Below are 18,375 nucleotides of genomic sequence, written 5' to 3'. Positions count from 1 at the left end.
CCAAAATCCCCCCTAAGTCCAAAATGACTAAAATACCCTTCTAACACGGAAACCATGAAAATGTACCCAATGATGAATAATCACACACAAACACATATAAACACACAATAAAAGTAATGAAAATAAATCTAACGAAAAATCGGGCTGTTACAACTCTCCCGCCTAAAAGAATTTTCGCCCTCGAAAATTACCTAAAAGAAACAACTCCGGATACGAAACCTTCATCCTACTCTCCGGTTCCCGAGTGGCACTCTCACCAGTCGGTCCAACCCGAATCACTTTGACCAAAAAAATCTCTTTGCCATGCAAACACTTCATCTCACGATCTTCAATCCTAACCGGCCAAGTCTCAACGGTCAAATTATCTCTTACTTCCAACTCATCCACTTGGATCACATGAGACGCATCATGCACATACTTCCTCAACTGAGACACATGAAACACATTATGAAGATTCGAAAAAGATGGTGGCAATGAAATCCGATACGCTACAACCTCGACCTTCTCAATAACATCAAACGGTCCGACAAAACGAGGAGTCAACTTTCTGCACTTCAAAGCACGACCGACACCGGTCACATGATTCACTCTCAGAAACACATGATCACCAACTTGAAACTTAATATCCTTTCTCCTCTTATCATGATAACTCTTAGACGCTTTCATCTTCTCCTGAATCATCTTAACCTTTTCCGTAGTCTCTTGCACAACTTCCGACCCTAACACAACACTTTCTCCGGATTCAAACCAACACAACGGTGTCCTACACCTCCGACCATACAAAGCCTCAAATGGAGCCATCTCGATACTAGAATGAAAATTGTTGTTGTATGTAAACTCAATCAACGGTAAACATTCGTCCCAACTAACACCTTGTTCCAAAACACAAGCTCTCAACAAATCTTCCAAACTCTGAATAGTCCTCTCTGTTTGCCCATCAGTCTGAGGATAGTAAGCAGAACTCAATCTCAACTTAGTTCTCAAAGCAGCTTGCAAACTTTCCCAAAACTTATAAGTAAATCTCGGATCCCGATCTGACACAATACTAGAAGGAATACCATGCAATATAACAATCTGCTCAATGTAGATCTCAGCCAACTTCGCCACAGACATACTAGTCTTGATAGGAACAAAATGTGCTGACTTCATCAACCGATCAACAATCACCCAAATCGAATTAAAACTCTTACTAGTCTTAGGCAACGCCCCAACAAAATCCATAGAGATACTATCCCACTTCCACTCAAGCACAAACAACGGTTGCATCAAACCCGACGGTCTTTGATGTTCAATCTTCGACTTCTGACAAACTAAACAAACATAAACAAACTCAGCAATTTCCTTCTTCATTCCAGGCCACCAAAACAACCTCTTCAAATCCTGATACATCTTAGTTTCTCCTGGATGAATACCAAACTACTCCTATGACCTTCGTCCAAAATCTGTCTCTTAAGCTCAGTAGCATCTGGCACACAAACTCGACACGAAACATCAAAACATCATTCTCATCCAATCTAAAGTCTCCACCTTTGCCTTGATTAACCAACACCACTCGATCCACAAGTTCCAAGTCTTCCTTCTGACCATTCTTGATCTCTTCCAAAATATTACTTGTCAGCTTCAACATTCCTAACCTCACACCATCCGGTGTCAACTCACTAACCAAACTCAAGTCTAGAAACTGCTCAATCAATTTCAACTCTTTAACCATCAAAGCAGACATATGCAAAGTCTTTCTACTCAAAGCATCAGCAACAACATTAGCCTTCCCGGGATGATAACTCAACTGAAAATCAAAATCCTTAAGATATTCCAACCATCTCCTCTGCCTTATATTCAACTCTTTCTGATCAAACAAGTACTTCAAACTCTTGTGGTCACTGAACACCTCAAACTTAGAACCATACAGATAATGCCTCCGAATCTTCAATGCATACACAACGGCCGCCAATTCCAAATCATGAGTCGGATAATTCTTCTCATGCACTTTCAATTGCCTTGAAGCATAAGCCACAACCTGACGATTCTGCATAAGCACACCACCAAGACCCATCTTAGAAGCATCACAATACACAACAAACGATTCCTTCGGATTCGGCAAAATCAACACTGGAGCTGAAGTCAACCCCTTCTTCAACTCTTGGAAACTCTTCTCACATTTAGCATCCAAAACATAAGCTTGTCCTTTTCGAGTCAACTGCGTGAATGGCAACGCCAACTTAGAGAATCCCTCAATGAACCTCCGATAATAACCTGCCAAACCAAGAAAATTTCTAATCTCGAAAACAGATTTAGGAGACTCCCATTGCAACACTGCATCGATCTTAGACGGATCCACAGAAATACCACCCTTAGAAATCACATGACCAAGGAAACTCACTTCCTTCAACCAAAACTCGCACTTAGACAACTTAGCACATAACTGGTTCTCCTTCAACACTTGCAACACAATCGTCAGATGCTCAGCATGCTCCTCCTCAGATTTCGAATACACCAAAATATCATCTATAAACACCACCACAAAACGGTCTAGATAAGGATGAAATATTTTATTCATATACTCCATAAAGACACCTGGCGCATTAGATACTCCAAATGGCATCACAAAATACTCATAGTGTCCATACCTCGTTCGGAACACAGTTTTGGATATATCTTCTGCCTTCACTCTAATCTGATGATATCCTGATCTCAAATCAATCTTACTAAACACCTCTGCACCAACCAGCTGATCCATCAAATCATCAATCCTTGGAAGTGGATATCGATTCTTAATCGTCACCTTGTTCAACTGCCGATAATCCACACACAACCTCATGCTTCCATCTTTCTTCTTAACCAACAACACTGGAGCACCCCACGGAGAAACACTCGGCCTGATAAACTGTTTCTCAAGCAACTCTTCTAACTGTTTCTTTAATTCACCCAACTCTGATGCAGACATCCGATACGATGCAATCGAAATAGGACTCGTTCCTGGTACCAAATCAATTTCAAACTCAACTTCCCTCTCTGGCGGTAACTCGGTAATATCATCTAGAAAAACTTCAGGAAACTCTTGCACTACCGGCAAATCACCAACTCCTTTCTCACCATTATCCTTCAATGATGCAAACATCATGAACATACAAGCTTCACCATCTAAAGACTTCTTCACCTGCTCTACGATCAAGAACTTCCTATCTAACTCTTCTACCGGCTTCGAAAAAGTCACACTCTTAGTCAAACAATTAATGCTAACCCCAAAAGCTAACAACCAATCCATACCAAAAATCACATCCATATGCTTCAACGGAAGACAAACAAGATCCAACTCAAAATCAACATTACCAAAATTAACAGGACACTTAGCACACATAAAAGAAGTAGTAACCGAACCTCTAGCCGGGGTGTCAATAACCATTCCCCGCAACAAGGGAGTTACAACCAATTTCAAACGCTCAACACAACTAACCGATATAAAAGAATGAGTAGCACCAATATCAATAATTGCAATCAAATGAGTACTATTGATAAAACACATACCTCGGATAAGATTATCCGGTTGCTCCACCTCCTCCGCATTCAAAGCAAACACCTTTCCCACCGCCTTCTTCGGCTTGGTACACTTAGTACTAATATGACCCTTCTCTCCACAATTGTAGCAAGTAATCTCCTTTACAACACTCTTGCATTCATAAGCCTTGTGACCCGCTTTCCCACACTTGTGACAACTGATATCCTTTTTACAATAATTGGCATAATGACCCATATTTCCACACTTGAAACACTTGACATCTGACAAATTCGGCTTAGAGCCCCCACCAGATTCTCTCTTCTTTCCTTTGTCCTTGTTGTAAGGTTTTCCAACTCCATGGCCTCTTCCTCTCTTATCATTCTGAGCCTTGTAGTAACTAGTCTTAGCTTTCCCAACATCATCAAACATACAACACTAATGCACCAAAGTATCAAAGTCTCGGATCTCCTGAACACACATGTACTGATAGATATTCGGCCTAAGCCCACTCTCAAACTTCACATACTTCAAAACCATAGCATCCTCAGCATTGATGTAGGGGCAAAACCTCGAAAGTTCCTCAAACTTCGCCGCATACTCGGCCACAGACATGCTTCCTTGTTTCAGATTCAGAAACTCAATCTCCTTCTTGGTCCTCAAGTCTTCAGGGAAATACTTCCTCAAGAATTCAACCTTAAACTTCGCCCAGGTCACCACATCACCTCCCATCTCAAGTCTTCCTTTGGCATTAGTCCACCAGTGCTCTGCTTCCTCAGCAAGCATATGAGTCGCTAGCCTGACCTTCTGGTCACCTCCTGTCACCATAGCTCGGAAAATCCGCTCCATACCCTGCACCCAAGTTTGTGCTCCCTATGGATCAAACCTCCCTTTGAAATTCAGTGGATTGTTCCTCAAGAACCTATCAAGCCTCCTCTCTTCAGCCTCACCCTCATTCCTACGATTAGCCATCGCATTCTCATTCGACTGGGCCAACACTTGAGGCATAGTCGCTAAGGCTTGCGCAATTGCAGCGTCATCTCTACCACCTGCCATCTCAGCACTACACAACCAACTAACCAATAAGAAAACAACACAACAAAACAAATGCTGAAGGTACTAAGCTACCATTCGCACACAACAGGGAAATACAACAAGTGTTAGTCTAGACACGACTGACCATGGCTCTGATACCAACTTGTAACACTCCTATTTCTATTAAAGCAATTAAACATGCGAATAATACATTTATTCAAGAAATAGAGGCTACGCCATCATACAAAAATTCAAAACCATAAACATGTATATAAACTTCAACAGTCGCAGCGGAATATAAACCAGAGTAAACCAAATATACATGTCATGAATCAATTATTACAAAACCCAAAGAAAAAGATAATCTAGACCGACACAACGAAGCCTAGATCAGAGCCGACTAAACTCTAAACACTGATTATCGGAGAAAGCTCCCGATATCCACCAAGCACAAAAAAAAAACTCACCGAGCAACTATCCCTGCACAACGTCTACCCATCCATACAGACAGGTAGGCGGTCAAAACCACTGGGGGTAAGTATTACATCATCATAATCCAAATAACAGTTAACATGGATATTTCAATTTAAACATCATGCACTTGATCAATAATAATATTCTCATACACATACTTACATCAAAACCCCAATATCTCACATCAATAATCACCAATCACATGTGTCATGAACGAATATCAATTCACAAGTATTCACACACAATCACCAATCACATATCAATAAGACTCATGTCATGATATGCACCTATTGACACATATATGCATGTGGTACCAAATCACCTCAAGGTCGTCACCCAATCCAGACCACCAAGGGTCTCTGCAAGGCCGAAGCCCACAATCTAGATCACTATGGATCTCTGCAAGACCGAAGTCCACAAACTAGATCACCAATGATCTCTGCTAGGTCGGAGCCCAAATATGAATAAAACATCATATACAAGGACTCGATAATGCGACAACAATCCACAATTTTCACCTCAATATGTAGGACAACACCCAATTATATTGATTATCTCCACAACATTTACATTATCAAGAAAACAAGCCCATACACAAATAAATCATAGTATTCACCATTACACATTAACATGATTATCAATAATCAACAATGTCATTCAACATCAACTATCATATATAGTTTCACCATTCAAGTATTTCTTACATTCTAAGTAAGATAACATACACACTTCATGATAGACATCATATCCAATACAATCATTAAATCATACCACTTCACTTATTCATATAATGGTCACAACAAATCATAAGACAATTGGCTCAAGACAACATTTCCAACCAAAAACCATATCAAGTGGCCACCGGCCAACATTGATAAACCTCAAGACAAAACGACATAGACAAGTTGAAAGTTCTCAAACAACCTTAATCAATCATGTATTCATGAACTTGAGTCATCTTCGGACTATTAGACATTAATCCAAGAATAACTTAAGTCCGTATGAAAAATCCATTTTCACAACTTTTCACATTCCCACCTGAAATATCACTTTTTACATGATTAAGATGTTTGACCACTCTTATAAGTTTTACCTAAGTCTATATGAGTTGTAGGTTCAACTTATAAGTTCCAATGTTTACAAAAGTTTGTTTTCGACAAAAGTCTAAAGTTCCAAAAATTCCCAAGTTAAGACTCAAATGAAGAATTTCAAGTTCATGCAAGTTAATCATGTTCTAGTCAGTTTAGAGGCTTAAACAGTAGTTAAACATGTTTAAAAGATCATTTTACAAAGCTCGAATTGGCCCCCAAAGACCCGGAACAAAAGATTAAAGTGGCTGAAATCGGACCTGTTCGCTTAAGCGACCACCTGGTTCGCTTAAGCGAACGAGTTACAGTGGCAAACCACATTGCACGCTTTCTAGTCGCTGACTGGTCGCTCAGCAGTTCGCTTAAGCGACCACATGTTCGCTTAAGCGAACGATTTCCAGTAGCAACCAGAAAACTTCGCTTACCAGCACGCTAACTGGTCGCTTAAGCGACCTAACCCTGAAAAATCAGTATGAATGCTCGCTTACAGGTCGCTTAAGCGAACCTCTCAGCAAACATTCATAGTTTTGCAGAAAATGTTACATGTTTGGACCCCCTTTCACCCAAAATCCCCAATTTTGATCCCTCATCGCCCAAATGTGTTTCCAGAATATGTTTATATGACTAGAAAGACTCAATCAAACTTGAAAACACTTGACAATTGGACCAATTCACCATTTTCATCAAAACACCAACAACATCTCATTTCTCCATACAAAATCATGAATCATGAAACCCAAGCCATGAATTATTATCAACAACATGACTTAACAACAACAGCAACAATTGACCATGAAACTTATCACAATTCATCAACAACAATGCATGATTCACCAATTGAGCATATTTTCAACACATACCCATTTTCATACACTTTGAACATGTAATTCAACTAATACAATTCAATTATTCATAACTTCATACATCTAAACATGTCATCACTTATGAACAATTAATCAATTCATCCAATTAAGCACTTTTCATACAAATAATTGAAAATTACAATAAGTGATTATGATGAATTCTAACCCCCTTACCTTAGTTAGGTTAATCTCTCTAGCTTAGGCTTCAATTTTGCTCCTAGCTCTTCTCCCAACCCTTGATTCTTCAAGTCCTCTTCTCTATAACCCTTTCTTCTCTTGCTCCCACTTTCTCTCTCTATTCTCTCAAAAATATCTTATGAAGGAAAGTGTGAGGAAATATCTCATGAGTGTAGGTTTTTATATCAAGTCTCCTTAATGGGCCTAACCCTCAACTTAATGGACTTAACCCATTTCTATTCAAACCAAAATGTTTCTACACTCCAACGGTAATCCACTAATAACGGTCAAACAACGGTAAAATGTCACTAACGGTCACTAAACGGTAAAATCTCAATTTTACTCTAGTAACTTAGTAAAACAACGGTTCTCACTAACCACTAAAAGTAATTCTCACAAAAACTTATAATTTTACCCTCGCAAAATGACCAAAATACCCCTAAGTCCAAAATGACTAAAATACCCTTCTACAACGGAAACCATGAAAATGCACCCAATGATGAATAATCACACACAAACACATATAAACACACAATAAAAGTAATTAAAATAAATCTAACGAAAAATCGGGCTGTTACATCCTGTGAGCCCATTTGCTCTATATATTGAGGGGTTGATGCCCTGTGAGTATATTTATGCTCTATATGTTGAGGACTTGATGCCCTTTGAGTATATTTATGCTCTAAAGTTGGGGGCTTGATCCCCTAATTGGTACCACATGCATGTTTAAGTTGTTGTTGTTGCATTGTCGAGTTGATGTCGTTGTTGTCGCATTGTTGTTGTTGTTAAGTTATCATTTATCAATGAGTTGTTAATGAAGAACTATGTGAAGGATTAATATTATTAATTGATGTTGTTTTATGTTGTTAAATTATGTTGATGAATATAATGTTATATGAAGTTGAATTATTATATGAATGTATCTATTGATAACTATGATGTTATATGATGTTGTTATGTGTTGTTAAATTCTTTTAAAGAATTATATGCTTATTATTATTGAATGTGAAATCTCACCCCTTCTGTTTGAATGTTGCCTCTACGTGGGTAAAGTGCAGATAACCATAATTAACTGTTGAAGTGAGTTGACTCTCTCACGCGTCGTCTTAGGGTCGCTTTGATACGTAACGGGATGGAGATCTTGTTTTGTTTTCCATGTGTTACGTATTTTTATGATTTATGTTGATGAACCACCTATAATGGAATTTTAATAAGTTGTTTATGTTGAGACCGTTATGCCATTACGTTGAATAATGAAATGTTTTTCTGCTGCGATGTAATTTAAATTATTGATAAAAGTTGTTTTAAATAAATATTAATTTTACTCTATTTATCTTTTAAAGACGTGTGACATCTTGTTTAAGTTAAATACTCTGATTATTATGCAAAAAATTTACAAGTTGGAAAAATGGGGTGTTACAGATATGGCTTTCCTCATCGCACAGAAATTCAACCAATGCGCTTGGCAACCTATTTCCCTCTATGTGGTCCACCGCCGCCGCCAAGTATCACTCCGTTGATGTGTCTAGCATATGTGAATGACAACCATTTTATGGCATTGAATTTGAAGGATGATTGTCCGATTCCTCCCACTTGCAACCTATGGAGACAGCACCATCGAGAGGATGCAGACAGCTGGCCTGATAGATATGCCAGCGGATGGTAGATTATAATGAGCTAAGTCGGACGAGGGGTCAAGCGGTGATAGAAGATGATGAAGAATAGTACATTATTGAAAATCTTGATCCCGATGAGAGGGTTGGTCCTGTTGGTCATAGTCCTGGTGTGAATTCTGAAAATGACGATAGCTCCATCGATCTTTCGGCGCCATAGATTATATATATATCATTAGTGTAGTTGAAATGTATATCATAAGGTGAAATGTGTAATGATATAAATTCAACTCTTTTTTGGTATAATGATATATATATATATATAATCATTTTTTGATATAATAGTTAAGTTAATTGCCTTTTATACATACATATATAATGATTTATTGAAAACCAATGATAAAAACCACAATTACATTCAAATCTGTTTTAGTTATGTGTACTAGTGAAATCCGAATTACATTCGGACGCATCTGAAATGTAAAATTTGGAATACTCCAAAGTTAATTTTGAAAAAAATAGGACGCGCGAGGAAGGACATAGGGTGGGAAACAACTTCTAGTGTAGGCCAGCTTATTCCCACTTTTTGTGTTATTTATCTAAAGTTTATCAATTTAAGAGAATTGCTATTGACACATTGCCATTGGTTGAGAAACACTAATAATTTATCAAAATGTCCCTCGACAATTAACTGCCGAATTATGGAACCGGCTGCAGTTAACTACCGAGGAAAACTTCGGCAGTTAACTACCGAAGAAACCTCAAACCTGTTTTTTTTTTTTGACAAAATCCATAAATTGTCATTAATAATATTTATTGATTTTGAATGTTTCAATCATTATTTTGGTACGTTTCAAACAATTGCAGTATTATACTTATGCGTATATATCTTATTAAGAATAACATTTAAATCAGTGTAAAAATTAAGCATTTGAATATTGTTTTGCACATTACTTAAATAAAAATAATAATAAAAAATTGTTAAAATAATTGTGCACAACGATTTTTTTTAAGGTATAATATGTTATTATATTTTCTACATTAAAATAATTGTGCACAAAGATTTTTTTTTATTTAAGTAATTTGCAAAACAATATTCAAATGCTTAATTTTTACACTTATTAGGTCCATTAACTACCGATTGCAGATATTATTCATCTCTCATATTTCTTCATTTATGGCAACAAAATCATCTGAATGAAATGATAAAAATAATTATGTTTAATTCCTTAAAAGGATTAAATAATTAAATTTAATTAAGAAAAATTTAGGTGTAGTTCCTTATTTAATTTCAGGTTTAAAATTCCTCGGCAGTTAACTGCCGAAGTTTTCCTCGGCAGTTAACTGCAGCCGGTTCTTTTAAATTTCAGCAATTAACTGCCGAAGGACATTTGAGTAATTTACTCGTTTTTCTCGGCCAAACCAAACGTGTAAACAGTAAATGTAGCGAATAACAAAATATTCCCTCCTTTCAAAAAAAAAAAAAAAATTCTTGAAACAAGTGAATTTTGAGGTGGTTGCTATAGTAACAACAAACAAATCAATGAGTAGGTGTGGGGATTCGTTGACCAAACTGATCTTCTTGCATATAGCCAATATCACAGAGTTGCGAACCACGCTAGCACAGATCATTTTGGTTTTGTTCAATTAATTGATATCATGGCAGAGGTTGATGTTGGTAGGGCATTTCTTTCCCCTGTCATTCAATTGATTTGTGAGAAGTTAACTTCAACAGATTTCAGAGACTATTTCCATGAAGGGCTGGTGAAAAAACTTGAAATCACACTCAAGTCTATCAATTATGTGCTGGATGACACAGAGACAAAGCAGTACCAAAATCAAACCGTGAAGAATTGGCTTGATGATGTGAGTCATGTGTTATATGAAGTGGAGCAACTATTGGATGTTATTGCTACTGACGCACACCGAAAGGGGAAGATAAGACGCTTTCTTTCTGCTTTTATTAATCGATTTGAATCTAGAATTAAAGTAATGCTGAAGAGGCTAGAGTTCCGTGCAGGTCAAAAGGATGCGCTGGGATTTCAAGTAGCAGCTAATCATGAAGTTGGTGGAGTCAGCCGGACATTGTTAGATCAAATGCCAACTGTATCTTTGATTGATGAATCTGTCATATATGGTAGATACCATGAGAAAGAGAAAATGATTAATTTTTTACTTACAGACAGTGAAAGTGACGGTGACAACCGGGTACCCATAATCAGTATAGTAGGTCTTCCTGGGATAGGTAAGACAACCCTTGCGCAGTTTATTTACAATGACCACAGGATACAGGAGCAATTTGAACTTAATGCTTGGGTCCATGTTCCAAGATCTTTTGATCTTGTTAGTCTCACCCTATCAATTCTTAGGTCATTTCAGTCATCAGCAGCACATGGTCAAGACTTGGAAATACTCCAACGTCAATTGCAGCAGTTGCTAATGGGCAAGAAATTTTTGCTTGTTCTAGATGGTGTATGGGAAATAGATGAGAATACGTGGGAGCAGCTACTTCTTTTTAAATGTGGATCTTTAGGAAGTAAGATGATTGTGACAACACATGACAAGGAAGTAGCATCAAGCATGAGTTCCGCTCGGATACTTCATTTGAAGCAATTGGAGGAGAGTAACTCTTGGAGTTTATTTGTGAGATATGCTTTTCCAGGTAGGAATGTGTTTGGATATCCAAATCTTGAATTGATAGGCAAGAAAATAGTAGAAAAGTGTGGGGGGTTGCCATTAGCTCTGAAAACATTGGGGATTCTCTTGAATAGAAAATTCTCTGAAATTGAATGGGTTAGGATATTGGAGACTGATTTGTGGCGTTTACCAGAGGGTGACGGAAACATTAATTCCGTTCTGAGAATCAGTTACCTTAGCCTCCCTTCTGATCTGAAGCATTGTTTTGCTTATTGTTCTATATTTCCCAAGGGCTATGAGTTTGAGAAGGGTGAATTAATCAAGCTTTGGATGGCAGAAGGTTTCTTGAACCATTTCAGAGTTGACAGTAGCATAGAAGAGTTAGGTAATGAATTCTTCGATTATCTAGTGTCAATATCATTTTTCCAACAATCAGTAATTATGCCATTATGGTCTGGTAAGTACTACTTCACTATGCATGATCTTGTCAATGATTTAGCGAAATCATTGACAAGAGAATCCCGCTTACGAATCGAAGGTGATAACGTGCAAGATATCAATGAAAGGACACGTCACATTTGGTGTTGCCTTGATTTGGAAGATGGTGATAGAAAACTAAAGCATATTCATAACATTAAAGGACTACAGAGTCTGATGGTAGAAGCACAAGGCTATGGTGACCAACGCTTTAAGATAAGCACCGATGTGCAGCTTAATTTGTTTTTTAGACTAAAATATTTGCGGATGTTGTCTTTCAATGGTTGCAATCTCTTAGAGCTAGCTGATGAGATAAGAAATTTAAAGCTTCTGCGCTATCTAGACCTTTCTTACACGGAGATTACAAGCTTACCTAATTCCATTTGTAAGCTGTATAATTTGCATACCCTCTTACTGGAAGAATGTTTTAAATTGACTGAGCTCCCATCAAATTTTTGCAAACTCGTCAATTTACGTCATCTTAATTTGAAAGGCACACATATTAAGAAGATGCCAAAGGAGATAAGAGGGTTAATCAATCCTGAGATGCTGACTGATTTTATTGTAGGAGAGCAACATGGATTTGATATTAAGCAGTTGGCAGAACTCAACCACCTTAAAGGAAGGCTTCAAATTTCAGGGTTGAAAAATGTTTCTGATCTAGCAGATGCTATGGCAGCAAATTTGAAAGATAAGAAACATTTAGAAGAATTAAGTTTGTCGTACGATGAATGGAGAGAAATGGATGGCTCAGTAACAGAAGCACGTGTCTCGGTCTTGGAGGCTCTTCAACCAAATAGAAACCTCATGAGGCTCACCATCAATGACTACAGAGGTAGTAGCTTTCCTAATTGGCTTGGGGATCATCATCTACCCAATTTAGTATCTCTTGAATTGTTGGGATGTACACACTGTTCCCAGTTGCCACCACTTGGGCAGTTCCCTTCTCTCAAGAAGCTTTCCATTTCAGGCTGTCATGGAATAGAGATCATTGGTTCAGAGTTTTGCAGCTATAATTCATCAAATGTTGCATTTAGATCCCTTGAAACTTTGCGGGTTGAGTATATGTCTGAATGGAAGGAATGGTTATGCCTTGAAGGTTTCCCTTTGCTTCAAGAGCTTTGTCTAAAACAATGTCCCAAGTTGAAAAGTGCCCTGCCTCATCATCTTCCTTGTTTGCAAAAGTTGGAGATTATTGATTGCGAAGAGTTGGAGGCTTCAATTCCCAAGGCTGCTAATATCAGTGATATAGAACTAAAGAGATGTGATGGCATTTTGATAAATGAATTGCCATCAAGCTTGAAAAGGGCCATCCTTTGTGGAACTCACGTCATTGAATCCACCCTAGAGAAAGTTCTAATTAATAGTGCCTTTCTTGAAGAGTTGGAAGTTGAAGACTTCTTTGGTCAAAATATGGAATGGTCCTCTTTGTATATGTGTAGCTGTTATTCCCTTCGCACTTTAACTATAACAGGTTGGCACTCTTCTTCCTTGCCTTTTGCACTATACTTATTCAACAATCTTAATTCTCTCGTGTTGTACGATTGTCCATGGCTGGAATCGTTTTTTGGGAGGCAGTTGCCTTGCAACCTAGGCAGCCTCCGGATAGAAAGATGCCCTAATTTGATGGCTTCAATAGAGGAGTGGGGTTTGTTCAAACTCAAATCTCTGAAACAATTCAGTCTTAGTGATGATTTTGAAATCTTGGAATCCTTTCCAGAGGAGAGTCTGCTGCCATCAACTATTAACTCTCTTGAGTTGACAAATTGTTCAAACCTAAAAAAAATAAACTACAAGGGTCTTCTCCACCTCACTTCACTTGAATCTCTATATATTGAAGATTGCCCTTGTCTTGAGAGCTTGCCAGAGGAGGGTCTACCCAGTTCCCTTTCTACTTTGTCCATTCATGATTGTCCATTAATCAAGCAGTTGTACCAAAAGGAGCAAGGCGAGCGTTGGCATACAATTTCTCATATCCCTTCTGTCACAATTTCCTGATTGACGGCTGAGATGAGATGTTATTTTTTCCAGGTGCACAACATTCACCAATCTGTTTATAGTTGTCAAACATTAGTAAATTTTCTTTTAAATAGTAAAATTAATGCAGTGTACTGTGTTTTATGTTGATCAGTGCACGGTGTTTGTGATATATGTTTCAATGGTGTTTAAAACCATCTCATGAGATTCTTCGTTTTCAATTTTTACTTATTTTACCTATTGATATAAAAGTCTTTTAATTGCTGAGGTCCTTTAGTTGCTTATATGAACCTTCAACAAGAGACACAATTCATAGAAGTATATCTGAATGTCGCTGTCTTTTGAAAATAGTGATGTTTTTGCGGAATTGAGAGCTTTGTGTTTAAAGGTAGGACAGTAAATAGGCAAACAACATAAATTTGTTAAAGCAACCAGAGAATAGTAACAATGTCATATTACAGCCAACAGAACACTATGTTTTTCAAGTTTAAACTTTGTTAGAGTAATGTAGAAAGCTTAGCTTCTTAGTGATTAACCAACTGTTGAGTCAGTTACAACTATGTTGTATACACCCTCAACTAGTATGCAACATACTTATGATTCTTAGAGCAGGTTAAAGATTTATTTTCATATTTCAACAAAGGTGGGAGCTACAAATGATTGGACATAAATTAATGAATATTAACATCAACAATAATACAAGATGGATAAGTTGTTTTACTTCTTTGTAACACTTCGCAAATCCAGAGAACAAAAACATAAAATCTATACGGAAAAAAATTAAAACTTGGAAAAGAAAGAAATAGGAAAGTAAAAACCCCATCCATCTTCCTGTCTTGTTGATTATTTCAATTTATAAATCTTGAAATCTATGGCCTAATAATGAAACAACTCAAGATATATGCATTGATCATATCTCTCTCTCGAGCCACTTTACGAAATCCCTTTGACCTATGTGTACTGCTGTCTGCAGATTGATAAATTCAGGTCCTGCTGGTGAGATTCTCCCAGCCATTTCATCATCAGTGGTGAGGAGAGAATGCAGCTGAAGAACAGAAGTAATTACAGCAGCATCTTCTGTCTTCACATACGAGTTTTCGAAATTGACATCTTTGAGTTTGCTAACTTAGGATTAATCTGCAAAGGAAAATGCAAGTTCCCTGCCTCAGTTGTCAAATGATAGCTTATTTGGTGCAATATACATCTTTATTTTCATGAATTCCTGTAATTTTCAGATTTTTTGTTTCATATGAGAAAAATGGAGATCAATAATGTGAACCACCTTTTCACCTTTCTTGCCTATTCACGAGTATTTGGATTTAATTGTGTAATTTATATACCCCTGGACTTCTATTTCTTATGCTTGTTTATTCACGAGTATTTGTTTATTGCTTGTTGAATGAATGAGTTGAATAAGGTTGATGTTCTTGTGATGAAAATAGCAATTGATTGAAAGAATAAAGATGAAGAAAATAGGTTTATTGTTTAGTCGTAAGTTTCAATAAAATAATTTGTATTTGTGATCACTATTTTAATTTTTCTGATGGACTATGCAATGTAATATCATCCACGTAAGAGTATTTCATATTAATGATGACATAATACGTTATTATGGATCCAAACATTAATGATGATTCCATTCATTATTTAAGTTATTTCTACAATTTTTATGATATCCATTTGTCACGTCAAGTTCCTAAAACCCACTTAGATTTCCTCATTGTAGATGCTTACTTTAAACCAATATTGATAATCACTTAATTCTAATTCGTGATTGATGCATACAGAATCTCATTCCAAGTATCTGGGACTCCTGCTATACACCAATGAGTACAATCCATTCCATGGGCATAATTGTGAATACTAGGATGTCCATCTTTTCTCAATTCTGATAAAGCTGTAATGTTGAGAAGCTGAACAGGTTTGGTTATTTTCTGCAACACATTTTGCAATACATATGATGCTGGTGGCAATCCAAGTGAGGATGATGATCCATTTATTGGTGTTGTCTCTTTTCCACAGTCTGTCACTCCTGGCTCATGCCATTCTGATCCACTATTTTTATATGCACAAATAAAAATAATTAGAGAGTCATTAACATAATAAACACATCAAAATTGTTATTTCACTTTCAACATAAAAATTATTTTTTAATTTTAATATGATTTTTTGATTTTAATTTTAATTGAAAGTGAGATGACATGTAAAACTCACTTGTTGTGTGTAGGAGAAATTCCTTGGAAAAGAACTTTGGTTTTGCTTGTATCAACTTCTGCATTAACCCAGTTAGCCCAAGTTGTCAAACCAGTTCTAAAAGCTTCCATACGATCCATGTCTTTCACTATTTTGTTACCTATTTGAATATAATCCCATCTGCAATAAAAAAAAAATGGTCACATTACATGTTAGCTATAGTGAGAATCACCTTTTATCTCACCAAGAATATCTAAGAAGCTTCTACGATACACTCACAAATTGATGTGTACATATTGCTATTTTAAATCTATTAATTTGCCTTGGTAAACAAAATGAAAAATAGCTTATCCTATATTTAACATTAATCTCTAAATTAATATCAATTTTTATCAAGCCCTAAGATATATATACTAATTACAAAAATGAGCTTTATAGAATATTTCATACGTACGGTTGAAAGGGTCCTGTACGGTACCACCAAAGCCAAGTGTTGAAAACCAAAACATCCATTTGTTTCCATAAGTTTCCACTTTTAAGGGAATCAAGTTTCAATACTCTACCAATCTTTTCCACTTCAATGTCAACCAAATATGTACTATGGTGGACAATAATTGAAACTCCATAGTCCTGGAAAAGTATTGAAATTTTAATAAACAAAAATACATTTTAATCTATTTATTTATTTATTTATTATTGCAATAATTGAAACTCCATAGTCACTGACCAGGTATGTGAAGTTGATGATGGGATCAGAACCCTGTTTTATTACTCTAGCTTGTGGTACAGCAGAATGAAGCAAACATACAAGTGATTGCCTTTGGTTTCGACTTATTGAATCTCCAATAAACATTATTTGTTTCCCCTTCAATTTTGTCAAGAAACTTTTTCCGTCAAATCTGCAAAGAGCCAAGACAATTATTTTTTTATAACATAAAATGTCATATCTTTATCTTTGAGGAACTAAGTTACTTTAGTTTACATAATTGACTACTTTTAAAGTTGAAAGATCAAAGTTGCTTTAACTTATGAAAAATAAAAAATTAAATTGACTGGTTTTAAAGTTAATGATCAAATTAACCCTTTAAAGTAAGTTCAAAAGACTAAGAGGTATTTAACCTAAATAAAAAAACTCAAGAGAATGTAGAGAAAATTGAAAGTTAAGAGACCGAGAGTATATATATTGCATCTCTCAATACATCAAAAAGTTGTATAAAAAATAAGACTATATACAATTTAACATATAGTTAGTATTATTTTTGTTTTGGTAAAATCCATCGATTTTGATTGTGATTTTACGATTTCTTATATCGATTCTATAAAAGTAGTTGAGTAAAATCTTTTGATTTTGATTGCGATTTTACGATTTTTGATTTTGCTTTTCCCTTCCGATATGAAGCAAAATTGTGATTTTGACAAACTTGCCTTTAAAGCACACATTAAGTTGTAATGATAGTACACCATCAATTTATACACATGATCACAATCAATGACATAGCAAAATCAATAACAAACACTAGAAAATAAAACACATGAAAAAATCAAGAGAGAAATTAAAAAAAAACATAAAGTTTAATTAAATTGTTACCTTGGTAAGTTACAATTGCTTGGTTGCCATCTATATTTGAGGTATTGCTTATCAAGACGACCATACTTCAAGCAATTTAACTCCTCACGAACATGAGGACATGTTGAAGAATCATAAAGAGGATATGATTCATCATACACCCAACTCCCTTCATATAAATTGCAACTTTCTCCATTAGTTTCTTTCAAAGAGAGACAAATTACCATAGAAATGGCAATTGCAATCCAACCATATACCCTCATTTCAACATCCATCTTACTATCTCTTTTTTTCTTTGAATTTTTTGTGTGTGAATGTTGGTATGTTTGGAGAGATATATATTTTTGTCATAGATGATCAGAATTGGTATAATATAAATTGGATTTGTCCTTTTATTGCACATTAATAGGGTTTGCTTGTTTGTGATTTTTTTAAACAAAAAAATAAATTTTATTATTTTAATAGTCCTCATTTAATAAAAGAATTTAAATTATTTTGTTAAAAAAATTATTATGGACATGATATGATAGCTTATAGGTACATGCTTTTCAATGTTGACATGATATGATATTATGGACCCAAACATCAATGGTGATTCCATTCCTTATTTAAGTTATTTCTACAATTTTTATAATATTCATTTGTCACCTCAAGTTCTTAAAACCCACTTAGATTTCTTTATTGGAGATTCTTGCTTTAAACCAATATTGATAATCACTTAATTCTAATTTATGATTGATGCATAGAGAATCTCATTCCAAGTATCTGGGACCCCTGCTAT

The 18,375-nt window shown here is 36.0% G+C and overlaps 2 protein-coding genes across 2 annotated transcripts; one reads left to right on the top strand and one right to left on the bottom strand.

Annotated features, from left to right (window-relative positions):
* Nucleotides 1–10,264: 10,264 nt before the first annotated feature.
* LOC11420259 (disease resistance protein RGA2) lies at nt 10,265–15,322 on the top strand. Its single transcript, XM_003598753.3, has 2 exons — nt 10,265–13,888; nt 14,808–15,322. Exon 1 carries the CDS (start codon nt 10,403–10,405, stop codon nt 13,853–13,855), a length of 3,453 nt encoding a protein of 1,150 aa, XP_003598801.1. The 5' UTR covers nt 10,265–10,402; the 3' UTR covers nt 13,856–13,888; nt 14,808–15,322.
* Nucleotides 15,323–15,363: 41 nt separating this feature from the next.
* LOC11409043 (protein trichome birefringence-like 38) lies at nt 15,364–17,935 on the bottom strand. Its single transcript, XM_024779138.2, has 5 exons — nt 17,616–17,935; nt 16,755–16,926; nt 16,482–16,657; nt 16,049–16,207; nt 15,364–15,889 (listed from the first exon to the last, which is right to left on the bottom strand). Exons 1-5 carry the CDS (start codon nt 17,867–17,869, stop codon nt 15,598–15,600), a joined length of 1,053 nt encoding a protein of 350 aa, XP_024634906.1. The 5' UTR covers nt 17,870–17,935; the 3' UTR covers nt 15,364–15,597.
* Nucleotides 17,936–18,375: the final 440 nt, after the last annotated feature.

Source organism: Medicago truncatula, chromosome 3 (genome assembly GCF_003473485.1).
Source record: "Medicago truncatula cultivar Jemalong A17 chromosome 3, MtrunA17r5.0-ANR, whole genome shotgun sequence".
Lineage (NCBI taxonomy): Eukaryota > Viridiplantae > Streptophyta > Magnoliopsida > Fabales > Fabaceae > Medicago > Medicago truncatula.
This window is presented reverse-complemented; position numbering and strand designations above follow the sequence as displayed.

Excerpts from the sequence above, each read along its gene's own strand:
- LOC11409043 (XM_024779138.2), bottom strand. The coding sequence starts at position 17,869 with ATGGATGTTGAAATGAGGGTATATGGTTGGATTGCAATTGCCATTTCT. Across the intron at positions 16,658-16,754 it reads TCATCAACTTCACATACCTG|GACTATGGAGTTTCAATTAT; the intron begins GTCAGTGACTAT and ends ATACTTTTCCAG. Across the intron at positions 16,208-16,481 it reads CGTACAGGACCCTTTCAACC|ATGGGATTATATTCAAATAG; the intron begins GTACGTATGAAA and ends TTTTTATTGCAG.
- LOC11420259 (XM_003598753.3), top strand. The coding sequence starts at position 10,403 with ATGGCAGAGGTTGATGTTGGTAGGGCATTTCTTTCCCCTGTCATTCAA.